Source organism: Aethalodelphis obliquidens, unplaced genomic scaffold (genome assembly GCF_003676395.1).
Source record: "Aethalodelphis obliquidens isolate GAN/ISIS:26980383/991018 unplaced genomic scaffold, ASM367639v1 scaffold3, whole genome shotgun sequence".
NCBI lineage: Eukaryota > Metazoa > Chordata > Mammalia > Artiodactyla > Delphinidae > Aethalodelphis > Aethalodelphis obliquidens.
In genome coordinates this window covers 63,087,270-63,106,256 of record NW_020837947.1, presented here as the reverse complement: position 1 = coordinate 63,106,256, position 18,987 = coordinate 63,087,270, and the positions used below count along the sequence as shown (strand labels likewise).

At 33.2% G+C, this 18,987-nt stretch overlaps 1 protein-coding gene across 4 annotated transcripts in view; it reads right to left on the bottom strand.

The window, feature by feature from the left end:
• EPHA7 (EPH receptor A7) overlaps nt 1–18,987 on the bottom strand; it is a 165,494-nt gene that overhangs the window by 106,194 nt on the left and 40,313 nt on the right. For all 4 annotated transcript variants that reach the window (XM_027090308.1, XM_027090289.1, XM_027090298.1 and 1 more), the window contains exon 4: nt 520–675. In XM_027090308.1, the coding sequence (XP_026946109.1) occupies nt 520–675 (156 nt within the window). The remainder of the gene's footprint in view (nt 1–519; nt 676–18,987) is intronic.

Here is an 18,987-nt window from a genome sequence, read left to right as displayed (position 1 = left end):
AAAAAGAACAGTTAATGCACTTAAAAAAACAGTTGTGCAGTTGTTTAAAAATACTTTGCCTTTTAACCGTATAACAGAGAATACATCCATTCATTCTTAATCTGCTCAAGAATGATTTATAGTAATGTCTGGAACTGGCTTTGGATTTGAGTCTCTCAAACATTCATTAATTGAAGCACCAAGATATAAGATTTGCCCTATTTAGTGATGGAAAATTTTAATTCAGAAACCATTACTTTTTAATAACATTTCACAGCCATGCAAGACTCAAATAACTTTTACATTTTATTTATTACTCCTATTGAATACATGTGTAAAATATGATTAAAATGCATTTTGATCTGGCAGACATGAAAATTACACTGATGATGATGTAAGATGTATCTCTTTTATATTACTGTTTAGCCTCATCGGTTTGTGGAATGTACTCATAAATTTCAGGCCTATCTCAATGATGTCACAATACTACAAACAAATGGAAGGGATTTGAAAGTCCTCATTTTACAATTATGAACTTACTTGTGCATGCCACATACGGTGGGTCAGATGGAGCCCTGTAATACCCATCATCACAGTCACACCTTGAGGAGCCTTCTTTATCAGAAAAACTGTGGGTTGGACAACGAGAGCATTGAAGATCTTGAGAGGAGGATTTGTAGAACCCACGGCCACAGGCTGGGAATGCAGAACAAAGTGAAAATAGAAACATGAGAACAAACAGACCTTCTTTAAATTTTAGTCATATTTAGCAAAGAATAAAATGTGAACTTTGGTTTCCAAATTTGCTATCACCAGACTCAACAGAAACCTAGATTCCAATAAGAAATTTCTAACATATTCTTTTTATATCTGTTGTCATGTTTCCTGGGAACTAATTATAAACCGTAAGTCTCTAATTATATGAAAAAAGAAGGGAAAAACATGCCCTTTATGGTAAAATTCTGTTTAGTGTATATCAATAACCCAATTGTATAATACTGTATTTTAAAACAGAATAATAAAAACCAAATGATACAGCAAACTTGCACCTGTAGTTGGCATCAGTCCAAAGTCTAGCGCCCAAAACTAAACACAAGCATAATTTATTTAGATACAATCTCAGGAGAGTTAATTCAGGGGAACTTTGATTTCAGTAATAATTAACTTGCTTGTTGATTTGCATTAACACACTTCAAAGTTATGTTTTCTTAATCTAGTATAGCTATAAATTAAGTTTTTATGTGTGAATTTGGTTCATAGTGAAAAATATTAAACTAATTTTATTACCTGACTAGAAATAATAGTGATGTAAAAACTGTCATCGGAAAATGATAGAAATGTATTCCCCCTCACACCCTGCAATTTTCAGAAAACTTCAAGATATTTCAACCAGTTTAAGCTCCAAGGCAGGCTGCTTTCCATGAAGCGAACTTCCTTGTTACTAAAAATAATGAAATCCTATGAATAGAAGAAACCTATTCTGCCAGAAATAAGGAGAAAGCCATCAACTACAAACAGGTGATAACTGTTTCTCCTCTGCTGGGAGAGGTTAAGATAGTCACACTAACACAGCAACTGCTCTCAGCAATGAATAGACATCTCTATCACCTTCCAGTGAAGTTGCCCTAACTCACTTAGAGACTACTTGTTATTAAATCAAGTAACCTGGAACTATTTACTATCCCCAGACATTTTACATATTTATCTTCAACTAAAATTTAGCAAGTTCAATTTTCATTATCTCAACAATTTTTAAATTAATTGATGGTACTATACATTGAATATATTAAATAGATTCAATTTACCCTCCATCTTTATTAAATGAATATCTGTTTAAGTTTTAGTGACCTTCAAATTTAATAGAAATTAATGTCATATCTACAAAGAAAAATAAGTGAATATTTAACATAAATTCAATTATAACTTTTAATGTATTAGATTCAAGTTTGTTTAATGTTCTCAACTTGAGCATTATTCAGGAGTGTAAGCACATTTTCACTCTTGGGTGGGAAAAACAATCCTATCTTATTAAGATAGTATATTCTCCAGAAAAGAGTCAAGTCATTCTGTGCTTTTGTTCACATGCTGAATACTTAACACATAATCTGGTACAACTGAGAACTCCAAATTATCTTTTAAGCTTCAAGAATATAAGGGTGTTTTATATGAACAAGACAGGTATTTTAGATAAGTCAGAAACTTAAAGATAGGTCATATTGTGATAGATAAGTTATAGATTTGTGAACAGAACTACTACCATCTCTTTGTAAATTATGATCCACTGCTGCCCTCAGAAGCCAGTCTGCCTTTAGTTGGCCTCCTCAATTCATACAAGAGGGACGCACTCACAAACATATTAGGCAACGAAGCTTAAAGCATCTTCACATGTTCTTGTAGCAATTACTACAAATCTAAGACACAGAGAGAAAAACGACCTCGATTTTGAAATAATATGAAACAAAATAACACTTTAAAATGTTTCTAAAGATACAATCTTGCCACATAAAAGAATGGTTAACTAGTAGGATAAAGGATTTAGCATGGATTTCTCAGGCTGGAAATTCCTTTCTTTAAGTATGCACTGTATCTTGCCCCATGTATCATCTGTAATTCAGTGATCAGATAGAACATCCGTAACACAGAGAAGGCAATGCTTTACTCACAACCTGCAGCTTGATAACATTAAGGCCCAGAGAATTAACAAAGAAAAAGAGAGAGAGAGAGACAGAGAGAAGAGGTGTATGCTGAGAGTCTTTGATGATATTATGTGTATTTACTCACTTTTTACAGGGAGAGGAGTTGGAGAGCAAGGAAATGGGGGAGGAATGGCAACACGATTTAACATCCACTAGGTAAGGCTTCCAGAACTGTAGGCAGCAAACTACCTAGTGGAATCTCTCGCAATTCTCACCCGCCTGTTGCAAATAAGGGCTTCTAACCAAAGGCTTACTTCCACTTTTCCCACAAATAAGTAGGTCCATTTCTTGCTCCACTTACATGATTTGTAGAATATATAACAGTACCTAATGTAGAGAAATTTAAAACCCTTATCATTCAACTTTCAAATTTCATTAAATTCTGTTACCATTTTAGCAGATGGGAAAGCAGATTTGAAGCAAAATTAACCTGAGTTCTTCAAATAATTCTGTTTGTCTAGGCTAAAACTGGATTTAGAACACAGGACGGCTGAGACTCAACCATATGCTATTGCACCAGCCTTGACTGCTGAATGAGCCAAAGTCTGGCATCTGTTCAACGGGTCTCGAGGCTTTAGCAACCCCCAAAATGAATTTTCAATGGGCCCCTCTTGCCTTTTATTCTACCCTTTGACTAATTTAAAGCTATTACTTTAACTTAGAAAACGGTGAAATGATATCCTAGTACACCTTACAGAAGAGATATGAAATAGATCTCCTCAATTTCACCATGAGTTTTGGCATTGTAGATGCCTGCAAAATGATGGAGTACATGTATGGCCATCATTAAATGATGAGAGAAGCAATCTCAAAAAAATGTGGTCATAAAAGTCTTAACAGTTTTTCTTTGAAGTACTATTCTGTTTCAGTTCAGTTAATATTGAAAATAATAAGTTGTAACAAGAGAGTTTTCATTTAACATCTAAGGAAGCTATTAATTTAGATTTACTAAAAATAAGGGCAAAATCTTGGGAGCTATGGTGTGAAGAGTAAAGCCAAGAACACGAGAAGACGTAACCTGTATCTCTCAGGACAGCAGTGAGCAATTGCGTAGTAAAATGTTTAGGAAGGAAGTAACAGATGCTCATAAAATTAAAATTTTAGATGAGATATCTAGATGAAATAGCTTGAGTAAAATACTCAGTGAGAGAAACTGGGGTGAAGTGTTATACCTGAGATTTAACCACTTAAGGAAGACTTCAGTGAGCCCTCCAGCTGCTCCCAAAAGCCTACATGGAAATAAGGGCAATTTCTTCTCTCTATAAATGCAGCTGGTTTTCCAAACAGGTACTAGTAAAAAATTTTTTCATGGTAAATGCCTTCTGAAACCTCAATCAAAGATAAATTCCCTTTATACATAATGATGAAGTATATAAGAATAACTTTCTAGGAATCATGCAATAATAGCAGTTTTAAAACTTTTTTCTTCCTTTGCTTTATTTCTCAATTTGTTCAACAGCATTTGAACTTAAAGCAAACTTTAATTAATATACTGTATGCACTTATGGTAAAATTAGTTACAATAAGAAACATACCATTTTAATCTCCTGCCTTTCGATGACTTTGTTTTTTTAACTGAACATTGTTTTAAGGTAATATTTCACTGGACTGATGAAGACTGGGAATATGTATAAAATTTGTTTTCAATATTTACTTTTGTAAAAATAATATTTCACCAATGAGTTTAGTAACAGTATTTTTCAGTGTTACCACAAAGGCCTGGGACTGATTCTTTGGACTCTTTTTTTTCTAGCCCTCAGGGCCTTAATGAATAAAATAACATAAGTTCATTATCCTAGAGCTAAGAGCCATAATCTTGTCAGATTTCATACACTGAGCAAGTTTTCACTTAGCCAGTTGTTTAAATGGAAAAGCACCAAAGAAAAAGAAAATCTAGGAAGCACATGAAACTTCTTTTTACTGGACAGTAACAAGATTATCTACTGTAATATACCTACTAAATTATATTACAAAATATACTATATTCCAAGATCTGCTATATTGTTTACTGCAATGAAGTAATTGTAATATTATATTTAATTTCAACTATTTTTAAATAAGAAGATTGTCTTATGTAACAAAATTGGTTCAAATAATATGTGGGATTTAAATTCTTAAAACACACACACACACACAAAGTGCAACAGGGTTTCCCATTTATAAGTAAATTACTTAAGAGCAACAAAATTCTGAACACAAAGATATTTAAATACATAAGAGAGCTGATACAAAAGCCTTGTATCCTGATTCTCAAACTCTCCTAACATTAGCATATTCCATAGCTGTCTTCAATGGATTTCAAGTGTTTAAGCAATGGGGTGCCAGGCCTTTGAGTATATACTTGCATGAGGCAGTCTGTGGAACAATCAGGGTGCTGGTGTAACAACTCTGTGTTCTCAATGAACAATCCTAAAGGCCACTGTAAAATCCGCAGACAAATTTCCACTCTTTAGGCTAAGCAGTTGGATGAAGTGGAATACCTCTTTTTTTCTGATCAAGGGTGTAGATACCCACACTTACCCTGGTGCTTTAGGTTTATGACCTACAAGGGTAAGCTTGGGGGATATCCTATCTGATTATACTTCTAAGGACCTTCTCCCACAAACTGGTTATCCCAGAAAATCCACATACTTCTAGAATTTCTCTACAGCCAAGAAAGATTCCCTCAGCCATAATGGGCACATTTTTTTTAGAAATCTTAAACTCCATCTTTACTTTCAGACATAACTGACCCATCCTGAACATTAAGGCACTGAAACTCCATATCTTAGTGGGCTGTCCCCCATGACTGCACATGAAGGATGCTTTGAAAAGAGACTACTGTCTTGGCCCTATTAAAGATAACTGAGTCATTATTAAGGTTCGGATATATCTATATTTTAAAAGCTTTCCAGGTGTTTAGAATCATCATCCTGGAGGTTCTAGGTCTTTTCTTGGACTGTCAAAGTCTGTAAAGAATGCATGATAAAAGATATGTCCACCATAAAATTGATGAGGGAGATAAGATTAGATATTATTGAGAATTATAATAAGTTAGAATTTTAAAATAATCAACAAATTAAAATTTCTTAATAAGCCAATCAAAAAACAGGCAAAGAATCTGAATAGATATTTCTATATGGAACATATACAAATGGCCAATAAACACACAAAACGTTGCTCAAGATCATTAGTCATCAGGGAAATGAAACTCAAACCTACAATGATAAACCACTTATACCCAGTAGGAAGACTATTAAAAAAGACAGATAAAAGAAGTCTGATAAGAATATGGAGGAATTAGAACTCTCATACACTGCTGTTGGGAATGTAAAATGGTGCAGCCACTTTGAAAAAAACTGGCAATTCCTCAAAAGTTTAAACATAGTTATCATGTTACCCAACAATTCCACTCCTCAGTATGTACCCAGGAGAAATGAAAACATTTACTGACACAAAAACTTGAACATAACTAAATGTTTATAACAGAATTATTCATAATAGCCCAAAGTGTAGAAACAACCAAAATGTCCATCAACTAATAAATGAATACACACGATGGAATACTATTCAGCAATCAAAAGAAGTTAAATTCTGATACATTCTGAAAACATTGTGCCATGTGAAAGAATCCAGTCACAAAAGATCACATACTATATACTTCTGTTTATATGAAATATCCGGAATAGGCAAATCTACAGAGACAGAAAGTAGATTAGTGCTTGCTAAGAGCTGGGGCAGTGAGAGGAATAGCAAGTGACTGTTAATGGGTGCAGGGTTTTTTTCTGGGGCGATGAAAATGTTCAAAAATTGATTGGTAGTGATGATTGTACAACTCTATAACTATACTAACAAAACACTAGATTGTTAACTGTCATGGGTGAATTGTATGGTATGTGAATTTTACCTCAGTAAGTTGTCATGTATAATAAAATCCATTGATGATGCAACTTCAAACTGAACATTTAAGTTAGCCAACATTAGGAAAAAATACCAAATTTTATCTGTCGAAAGTATGTTAGTTTGCCTTTCTAACACATATGCTCTATATTCATCTATTTTTATAAAGCTACATTTAGGTGTAAAAAATTAACTATAAATTCCAAAACAAAGGAAAATATATAATCAATATATTCTTTTTACCCATTTCTAATTTTAGAGTTTTATAAATAATAATTTATCTTTTATCCAAGGACTAGCATTTTACTGAGTAATTTTATAACTTAAATAGATGCTTATCAATACCAAGTTATATGTAGGGGAGATAATACACAAAGTTAGTTTTCAGTGAATATATGAATAGACCTTAAACATTCTTATTTTTTACCTACATCACCTGTGCCAGACAAGGGCAGGTTTCCTTCCCCCCCTCCCCCAACTCCTCCTCCAAGAAGCTAACTGAATACAAGTAGACTCAGCTTCCTCAGGTCTTACTCTGTTTCCAGACCTGTGATTTTAAGCACAATTAAACTTTTTCTGAAGGAATTATGTGTATGTGTCTGTGTGTAAAATATGAGGCTTTGCAGATGTTTCCGGCCACAGTTACACAGCTGCAAAGAGTTTATTAATTATGAACTATAAGTGGATTGTTCTGTAATTGAAACTTTCTGGGCTTTAATATTATTGTAGAATCTACACACATACATAGCTACGGATTCTAATGAATGCTGTTATTTTATTTATTGCAGATGGACAACTGACTTAATTTAGGCAAAGCTAGCCTGTTTCCATAGGAGCTTTCAAATATTTGTGTCATATTAATGTCTATGCTTCTGCATGCAAAGGGGAAAACACAGATTGCAGAAATAGTATTCCCATTGCTCAGAGTGCTGACCTCATCTGGAATGGACAGATCCAGAATCTGTATTTTAATCCTATTGACAGTTCCTCAGTGGGAATAATTAAAGAAGTCGGCCTGAAAGCCAGACCTCCTGTCATTGACATGTTATGATTGTTCACATTGAGAATGAACAGCGGGCAGGGAGGATAAAAACAACATGATGTAACGAGTATATTACAGTTTGTGAAGCACCATCCATGTTATCCCATAACTAACTTGTAAGAGTTTAGAAAAGAAATGATGCAGAAATATAAAGTTTGATAACAGGTGCTCAAGTGCTGAAAATAATTTTGGGATTTTTAAAACTAAAAAGAAAAACTAATTTGGGGGCATTATAAATATATGTTATTTATTTGTGTTATTTAATTGAGTACTTCATGTTTTATGATACTATACAGTGGAAAAGAAACAGATGTAAAATAACAAGGATTTAAAAGTTTTATTTTCAGGATTTAGACTGTAAAAGGAAATAAAACAAAGCACTGTGTCAACAGTTTTTTCTTCTTTGTTAAATTATGTTTGAAATACGCTAGGAATTTTGCTGAAGTCTGGCATTTAAACACTCTCTACTGTACCAGAACCTCATCATAAGCCTGACCTCATTACCAAAATGATTAAAAGAGGAGAAAAATATCAAGTTAGAATATTCAAAATCTTTTTTCCTCTTATTCTCTTATTCTCAAAAGAGAACTGGATTTTAACTTAAAGAACTCTGTTCAAATCCACACCACCACTTACTGGCATGCAATTTGGACAAAGCCTTTTCACATTCTCGGCTTCGATGTCCTTGTTTCCTTGTTATTAATTACTAAGAGCTAGAGACACTAGTTTTTTTTTTTATTTCAATTTTCAAAAGGTTGTTTTAACAACACAGTAACTGGTTATCTAGCTGTTAAACTCTAGCACGATTGTTTTCGTTGAAATGCTATCTGTAAAAACACGTATATTTCGATCACCATCACCACCCCAAAACGGTACATGCTAACTCACACCCACTTAGTCTTTCAGTGGTGCCTCAGCAAGAGTGTGAAAGACAGGTTCTGGAAGGGCCATCCTGTCTCTGCGTGCATCCCTGACTGGCAGTGACAGGCACTGTGTCAAGGATTCCTCTGCTCAGCCATTCACCTCGATCTCTCCCTGTGCCATTGTTGCCAAACCCTGTGTGTGTTCTCAGAGATGTGCATATCCATTTTGGTTCATGCAGGTAAGGATCCAGAAATGGAATTTTTAATTATGTAAATTACTTAATAGTCAACTCCCATAAAAGGAAAGATTCAAAATGAAATCAGACCCTTCTGGATCTCATTCAATATTGTCCTCAAAGGTCTACTTTGAGATCAACCTACAGATAAAAAACATAAATTAACTATGAAGTCTCAGAATTTAGTAACCCCACTGGAAATGAACTAAAGTAACCTTAACCTTAATTCATGTCTATAGCAAAATAACATAATTATGGGGTTCCCATGGGTGAAAAACATTTAAATTAGGGGAAGCCAGCTAACCAAACTCGAATATTATATTATTTATTTGTGGTAACTAAAAAAATGTGACATTTATGACAGAGTATTATTTTATTTTACTAAAAGATTTCCTTGAGGGCATGTCATTATGAACAAGAGGATGCAGTAAGTTCTTAAACAGTAACTGGTGTTAGGAAGATTTCAGACGGGGGATACGATTTACTCTAGCATTTAGGCCACTGTCAAGTGTATTTTCAAATATTTCCCTTATAGTTATTATAATAACATACTTTCTGTAATTTGTTTTTATTATTCATTCTTCTTATGCTAAATTATCCTCACAGTTTTGAAAACAGCAAGAAAGGTCAGATAATATAAGCTCTATATTCAAAACATAATGTAAAATATATTAGTGAGAATTCCTGTTTTGAAAGATTAAGATTCTTGTTTTAACATAATCATATTAAAAACAATAGTTCTTAAAAGATAAAGTTCATATTCTGAATTACAGACATGGTTAATTTCATCATCTAAGGTCTCACTCCAACAATCTCAAAAAGACAATACAACTTGTCCTTTATATAAATTATGAATCTGACTTCCCTCCAGCATGTACCAGCTGTGTGACCTTTGTAAAATTGCTTAAGTTCTCTGAGCCTAGTTTTTCCATACCTAAAATAGAAAAACCTAATAAGACTACTTCCAAAGATTATTGTGAATTAAAGTGTATGATTCATGTGAAGAACTTAGCACAATGTCTGGTGGAGAATAAGCACTCAATAAATAGTAAACTATTATGATTATTTCACAGTGTCAATTTCCATGCAAAGTTTTGATCCCACTCTGGTTTCTACCCCTGATAAACACTGAGCTACTTCCCCATTACCAGAGGTGTATGCAAATAAGAAACACAAATTAATTATTAGGCAAATATGGCCATATTATGCATTCATTCTCTGACTAAGTAATTATTGTTTGCCTACTCTTTGCATTGTGCCAGGCAATAGACCAAAGCTATAACTGCTGAAAGACAAATATGATGATCTCTCAATACTATATTACCTTTCGACCTAGCATCAAATCGTGTGGATAATTATGTGCTTAAGCTAATTAAATTTTTGATTTTTCATAAGAAATTACTTACATAAATTATAAATATTGTACCTTAATTTGTATCTTTTACAATGCACTTAATTATCTCCTATTTCAGTGTTGAACATAGACTCAGAAGTCACCTTTCCTGCCAAAGCTGTAGCATTTCATCAATGTGAAGTGAAAAAACTACTCAGTGTAGGTAGACATGCAGGAAATGTGTGTAGGTACATATTATTGACCAATTATATTTAAACTGGAGAGCTATTTGTGGCAGTTATTGGCTTGTTTTTCAATGAGGCTAATAGTGGATCTGGCAATATCAGAATACTCTGTAAGGGCAGGTTATTTCAAGTTCAAAAGACTTCAGCTGGACAAGAAATATGTATATAAGTAAAAATGTTGGAGATTTTGTTATATTTAATAAAGTGAACATTTTTAGTTAAATTCAAAGAATTAAAAATCAGATTACTTTGTGGCTCATCAATAATTGGTTTTCTCCTACAATCTATTTAAAACTACACATATGTAGAAAAAGTCTGCAAGATCCACAGCCCAAAAGAAAAGAATTAATTTCATCTTAATTTCTTAACATAAAGGGCAGACCTTTCATTTCAAGCGGTCTAAGATCTGGGCTTTTCACCACCAGTTTTCTGCAATCATTTCAAAAATGATTAAAACGAAATCATCAGTTAAGGCAATCTTTCTAGCTATTTTGTGGAGACTCTTTTTTTCTTATTTAGTCAGTTATAATATATGGATCAATACTAACTCTTGTGAAGCAAATTACCCTAAAGCAGTTGAAGGCAGTTTGAACATGTGGGGAAATAAATAATCATTTCTGTTATGTTAGAGGAAAATTTTCTAAAGATCATAAAGAAATCAGTTTACCCGGAAGGAAGACATCTTAAAAAGATGCATCAGGACAATGAGGAGATTCACTCAATCCTTAATTCTCAGAAATAAAAGAAAATAACAGGCAGAATAAGTCCTTACAACAAATGATGTTGTTGAGCTCAATCTTTTTTTCAAAACAGACATACACACACACACAAAGTGAATAGATACATACATATACATATATGTGAGATAAACAGAATGGTTAGATAAACAGAATGGTTAGAGAGAAACAAAAGAATTCTCTAACTGGATACCCATACTTTCCACTTCTTAATAATAGAAAACCAGTTAGTTGTTAATTTTTATCTCCACACCAAGCCAATAATCTGATATAGTTCTATCATATCCTATCTACTTTGCAGCCACAGTATTTTGCAAAAAGACAATCTTGGTACTAACAGAATATTATTTAATATGTTTCTTAATAAAGTCTTTAGCTTTAGAAGAAGCTGTGTTACACATGTAAAAAGACATCTTAACTAGTTTAGTTCCTTTTTTTTAAGAATAACTGACTCATCCTTTGTGAATCAATCAATCAGAAGCTTAACTCCTACGCAGAAGGCAGTACAAACTGGTCACGATTGTGGCATTAACACTGTCATAATTATTTCTTCATGTGTGTCTCCTCCAGCCCACTGTGAGCACCTCAAGGACAGGGATTATGATATTATCCATGGATCCCAAAACCACAGCACAATGTCTAGCATACAGCAGGAGGTTAACCTACATTTATTGAATGAAAGAACATTTATTCATCCTACAGCAGTATGCACCTGGTAATAGCCATCCCACTTACCAAAGGTTAATTCACTGACACCACTTAGTAAATTTTTCATAGTAATCAGATCAATGGAAATGACGTGGTACGTTCTTAGTAGAATGTGGTACAGTACTGACAGTTAAAGGAGAGACAGTTCAGGAGCTCAGACTCCTAAGGAGTTCCCTGTTATGCTGTACAGGGAAATAACTGCACAGCCATGTTTAGATTAATGCTCTAGATGATTTCTAAAATGATTCTATGAGAATCCTTAACATAGTAATATGAATAAGTGTATGAATGAGATGTAAAATATTTTATGAGTATAATTGAGAACATTTTCTTTGAACATGGGAGAAGGAAGGTCCAAGAAAGAGAAACTACTAAGTAGTGAATTATAAATCATAACAAAACTTTCAGTGTAGGGCTCTTTTCCAAGACAAAAATCTAAAGAATAATAGTCCTCCTCATATTCCTAAACAAGACCATTTTTCTTTAAATATATGATCTATCCAAACTCAAAACCAAGAATATTCTAGTTTTAGGTAATCTAGAATTGCCATATTCTAGAGAGTACAGAAATGCTTTCATTTCTGTTAGCAATTTGGAACTAGACAGGCCACCTTTTAAATAAATTCTTGTAATTAACATTTCTATTGGAAAACACAGAAATATTACTGATATTTCTTACATTATGAAAAATGATTTCAATTTATTTCTAACTGGCTCTCTTTTAAATTTTAAAAACAATGACTGTAGAGTAAACAAAAGAACTACTTTAAATACAATGGGCTATTACATCTTTTGTCTTCTTTTATTATGATCACAAACACACACATATATCCACACACCCTTCTGTACATTTGTATTATTCCATTCAGTTTCATATGTCTCAAATTAATTTGTTTTGCCTATGACCAATGGGAGGAGGGGCATGACAAAACTAAGGGTTAAAGCCTGTTTATATGCACATATAATATCTGTTTTCAAGTCAAAACTTAAATTTAACAGAAAAACTGGATAAAAACATAAAGTACCTTAACATTAATGGTGATCTCAGGAAATGTAATGTCAACACTACAAAGTATCAAACTCAACACATATACGCCCACATATGTCAATTTGAAATAACTGAGAAACTCAGAAGTGAAATACTGCTTTCTCACAGAAAAGGATAAAAATGTAAATGAAAAATCTGTTGAAAGTTCTTACAAAGAAAAGAATAAAAAAGAATATAACGCTTGATTCTATTGCTATACTAATGCCATTATAATATTTTATACAGAGAGCTTATAATCCATTAAATCTTCCTAATTAATTAGAATCAAATCATCTCAAAACCTACATAAAGGTTTGGAAGTTTCAATTTACGCTAATCAGAATACAGAAAATAAGGAAGAAAAAACATCAGTTCAAAGATTACATCCAAGACAAATGGTAAAGAACATACAAAAGAAAAGCACATGACATTGTGAAGACACACTGTCACAGATGGAAACCAGGTGGAATAGATCAGACAATATTTTTAGAATAGACTTTTTTTTCAATATTTAAGTTGAATTACCTTTTGGGTAAATGTTCAACAAAAGACTGATAAGAATAGTAGTTGTATGTATGTTTAAATAAACAGAATATCTAAAAGCTAAGGTGTTATTGACTCAGTCCTATGTAATTTAGGGATAATCAAGTACTGTATAAGAATTTATGACATAAAAATCTTTGTGAGTAGATGTATGCCAATGGAAAAACGAGGTATCTGATGGTTGAAAATTTTCATGTGCTTCTATTTCATGTCACCATAATGAACATAAAACCTATGGCATGATTAGACCAAGGGTGATCCTTGCCAAATGCCAAAAATTACAAGAGGAAGTCCAAACCTTGTAAGAATAGGACTATTCCTTTTGCAATTTTTGAAGATGGTTATTTTATAGTTTAAATTAGTAGTCCTTTAAGTAAGGGGCTAAAAGGTTAAGCTTTTCAAGCTGCAGATGTTAAAGGATAACGTCTGGCCACAGTGCCAATAAAGTTCTAGGATTTTCCCAAAATGAAATTCTTCTCTTACCATACAAATAGACAGTATTGAGTGCTATAAAATATCTTGCAAAATTAGAATTTGGAGGAAACAGTTTTTTATTAAGAGAAGGTACATTGCTCTTTACCTGTTATCTTTATTGTATCTCTGCTTTACAAATTTTCCATTTAAGTTATATCCCCAAATGGAATGCAGTTTGTCCAAACTTCTAAGTAGTTTTCTGTTGTTCATGAAAAGTGTTGAATACCTAACTGCAAAGTACTATGCTTGTAGTTCTAACAACTTGAGTGCTATTTATACATTCTATTTTTTTACATGTAATTATGATAGTTGAGTAAGTTCATATGTTGGCATTGTCTTAATATCTGTATCACAAATTTATTAATTTTTATTAAATTAATTCTTTGATTACTCTGAAATAAAGTTATATTTCCAAAGGGAATAGAGAATTCTCAAAATATACTACTCTCTTCTAAATTTTAGTATACAGACTTATAATTTAGAGTGTGCTGTTTCTTAAAAGAATTGTCAAAATAGCTGTCTAGATTAGGGTTTATATATTTGTTTCCATTCAAATATTTGGTTGTGATACATAATAATAAAATGAACAATATCTATGTATTTTGACATAGTCAATAAGTACTTACAATAATTTATATTCAAAATGTAATAGCAGACATATTTTCTCTATATATCACATTTAATTTTATTAATATAATCCAAAAATTCTACTTTGTTGCTTAAATATCAAAAATAACAAATTTAACAGAAAATTCTAAAAGCAATAACCCTTAGCTTTTCTTAAAATCCAGATGCTCCATATTAGATTTTTAAGAATTTGGTGAAGTGGAAAACAGATTTGTATCAAGTAGAAAACAGAAGCCCTAACTTTTTGGAAATGCTGAATCCTACAGTTAAATTTCTTCAATCAATGCTTTAGTAGGACAGGAAACCTTGTATGTAGTAAAGTACTTTAAAATCATATTTCTTTTATTCAATATAATTTGTGGAAATACTATGGAATAGTTTTTCAATCATGCCAACAATTAATCAAGGATACTTGATTCTTGATTCTCTGGAATCTGATATAACACTGATTTGTCAGCTGTTTACCACCACATAGCATTATCCCACAGTGTTATGGAGATAATTTAATTAGTGAGCGTGAATGACAGTATCAAAATTAGTGGTATTTTTAGCTCTCAGTATTCGCCAACGTCTCCAAAGTCATTTCTCTAGAATGACAAAGGGTTATGCTATATCTGTTATTCTCTCTTTTCTTCTGGTGCAGTCCCTTCTGAAGAATCATGAGCTTAACATAAGCACATCATTTACTATGGATTAATATACTGTTGTGTGTGGTTTTACAAAAGATAAAAAAAGTTACTACAAATCTCATTTTACATATTAGACTAACATATGAAGGAATAAATCCTTTTATAGCACACCTCGGTGTTTCATAAGTACTCCTATTATTAACTTTCAGAGAGAAACAGCATAACAATAAATAAAGAAGATTTTATCAAATATCAGAAGAAATAATAAATAGTAGACTACTGAATTCCCAACCAACAGAAAGCACTAAAATAACATGGAGTCTCACAAAAGGTATTAAAATAGAGCACTATTTTTTTCTTAGATTCACGCTCATATTTAGAGATATTTATACTATGGAGTAAGCTCTGTGGTGCTGAACTCCTAAAGGAGATTCATTACAAATATATTTGCTAAAATTTCAACCCACACCTCGTTAGTGAAGCCATATTTGACCTCTGGTTTAGACAACTGAGCCCCTCCTCTCTCTTACCCTTCCTAAAATTAAGCACTGTAGATTCAATCTCTATCTTTTATCTATCTATCTATCTATCTATCTATCTATCTATCTATCTATCTACCTATCTCATGCTGGGTATTATTATACCATCACCACAATCTTACAAGATAGTTATCATATTCTTCCAAATAAATGTAACAGTGTTAACTTTATTTCCTTTACATTTCACAGCAGTTTGGTCCTTTGAAGTTTTCCTTCTGAGCATCATGCCTCACTAAGCAAGTCTCTAATACCACCCAGGATGTTGCTGTTTTATGTATATTTATGTAGATTGTAATTTTCTTTGCCAAAATAGAAAATATTTGTATATGTGAATGTGTATTGATGGATAAGGAAAAGTTTATAGAACAGTAGAAGGCAGTCTTTAAAAATGCAGGCTATGAAGACAAACACCTTGAGTTCAAACCCGAGGTTCAAACGCTAGACCTACCACTAGACCACTGAATAGAAAACTGCCTAGGAATAGTAATAGATTTTTCCTAATACGAATGCTGTATGGGCTAAATTAAAGAACTTATAACAATATCTAGTACATACTCAGTACTCTATACATGTCAGTTAATATAATTATCATCATTATGTTAACATAGTAAAGACAACTGTCTTTTTTTAATTAAGATAATTTTGCTTCCACTAAAACATATAAAAACTTTTGGAATATTCTCCAACATTTTTGCAAACTATCTGTTTAACTGCATCACTATATAAATCCAGTAGCTTAATGTGTGAAAGTTTCAACTTAGCAATTCTTTTAATAGTTTCAACAACTAAAGAAATCAGGTATATTAGATTCTTTAAAATGACATTATTCTAAAAAATTCTTCATTTGAAAATTAACCTATTTCCCCTTCTGTTTGTTTTGGTCTAGATAAACTTACTTTGTTTAGTATGTTATTTAGGTGGAGATACAACTCTACACTATACTCTACAATGAAAGGAAATATACCAAACACACAGTTCAATCTGTGTAACTTGCCATGTAATACCAAAAGAAAACAACATAAGACAGACTGATAAAAACTGAGATTTGAAAGGTTCTGCTATCTCATAGGCAGCTATCATAGAAGCAACACTCATTGTAAAAAAAGAGAAAGAGAAGGAAAGGGGAACGTAATGAAAAAACAGATTGCTATAATCATACAACTTATTTTTCAGGTCAGTTGAAGGGGTTTCTTTGCTACCGTTAACAGTGATGTAAGTTATTGATATACAACTTGATATTAGTCTGCTTTCCACCCACATCTGCCAATGTTTTTCTAAAACTGAGAAAAATGAAAGCTACCATTCTCTTCCTTCATGACTACAAAACGAAAAAAACCCACAGTGTTTTAGAACTTCTGTTGTTCATTCTCTTAGCCCATATGCCCAATAGAACCTTCATTATAAGAGATTTGTGATCTATGGATATAGGGCAAGTTGGGGAGAAGGAGGTGGGGTCTCCTCATAATTAACAACAAGTCTGATGATAACAAGGCAAAGAGAGAGAGGACACACTCCAGAAAGCAGGCCGTACCATCAGGAGCAGTACTCAAGTAACAAACTGTGGTTTCATTTTCACATAATAACACAACACTGGTAGTCTGCAGCCAAACAACTGACATGAGATCTTTGAGAAAACACAACCTATCATGATGTATGAGAACAGAAGGCCTAAGATGTTTTTCTCACCTGTAGGAACATATGTGGCTGATTTTCTGGAAAATCGTGTCCTTCCATTATAAGATAAAGTGAAAGATTCAGGCCGACTCATACATTCTCTCCTTCCATCTTTGAGGCAGATCCTCAAAACACAAATTAATTATCCTTCCCTTTCTTATGTTCCCATCCTTTATTCCTTAGACGTCTTTGCTTTCTGAGAAAAGTAGTCCAGAGTCCTCACCACTTCTACATTCCTAGCAATACCTGAGAGTAGTGACATCAGTCCTTTGCATTTTGCTAATAATCACCAAATAAATATCTGGAAATAATTTACTTGGGAATTACAAGGCTCCAGGATATTACCAAGTTTTCCTATCTATGGCATAGGGATGTAATTTTTAATTCTCCAGTGCAATACTTCTCAAGTGGGGGGAATTTGCCCCCGGGGAACATTTCACAACGTCTGCAGATATTTTTTTATTATAACTATAAGGGGGTGGTGCTGTTACTGGCATCTAGTAGGCAGGCACCAGAGATGCTGCTAAATCTCCTACAGGGCTCTCCAAGACAGAGGATTATCTGGCACAAAACATCAGTAGTGTTGCTGTTGAGAAACCTTGCTTTACTACAGACAGGTATCTGTCAGTTTCACTCTGAGTCCCAGGCATCTCCGTGTTAATGAAGCTCATGTCCTAACTAGGCAAAATAAAGAAAGGATCATGGCTAGATTTTTTTTTTCATATTTATACAAAAACAGAACATAATTTTGTTACAAACTTAATTTCTCTTCAAAGTTCTCCAGCTACAGCTCTAGATGATTTGCTTAGAAATTAACCTCATTTGAAACTTCTGTTAAAAAAAGTTTTTAAAAAACTAAAAAAAGGGCTGTATAGATTGCAGTTGACAGAACTATTGTTATTACCACTATTTATCTCTTCGATCGTATCAGTGCCCCCTATTTCGAATTTCCAGCTACATATAAGTGTCTCCACTTATAAAGCCTACCCAAACCTAAAATTCAAAAGGGAAAAACAAAATAAAAGAAAACAAACCCTGAACTTGTCATTCCTTCAGCAGCAGGAAACTTGGAGTTTCTACTTTCTGCTACTTCTCTTATCAAGTTAACTCCTGTCTGCTATTCTTTCGACACTCTGATCACAGCAACACTGTGTCAAATGTTTATCACGGTACATCTTGTTTACTGCACTGTCTTGCTGTGTAGCCATTCACTTATTCATTCATTCAACAAATATTTTCAATACTTCTTATGTACTGTTTATGCGAAGAACAGTAGACATTGTGGGAAGAAAGACAGACAAATTCCTGCCCTCACAGAGCTCTCAGTCCAGCAGAAGACCAATAATTAAAGAAGCAATTCTCCCAACTCATGATGTGTTCAGAAAGGGGATCACTGTAGGAACACAGATAAGTGACAGTTCTTCTGGTATAACTGAAACCTGCAGACTCAGGAAGAAATATTCAAAGGAGCGTGGAAAGAGATTATTCACAAGGAAAGAAAGAGCAGAGAGGGAAAAGATGATGGCGCATTTGAGGCAATGACAGAATGTCAATGGGCTGAAACGTAGAATACAAGCGGAAGAGAAGCAAGAGATGAAGCTGGAAGAAAGAAGCAGGGGTAAAAGTTAAGAATTATTATTTTATTCTAAGAGGAAGAGAAAGCCATTGAAGAATTTTAAGAAGAGAGTGCTCTGTCAAGGCTCGCACTTAGAAAGATCACTCTAACTACAATGGATTAGCAGGAGGCATAAAAACA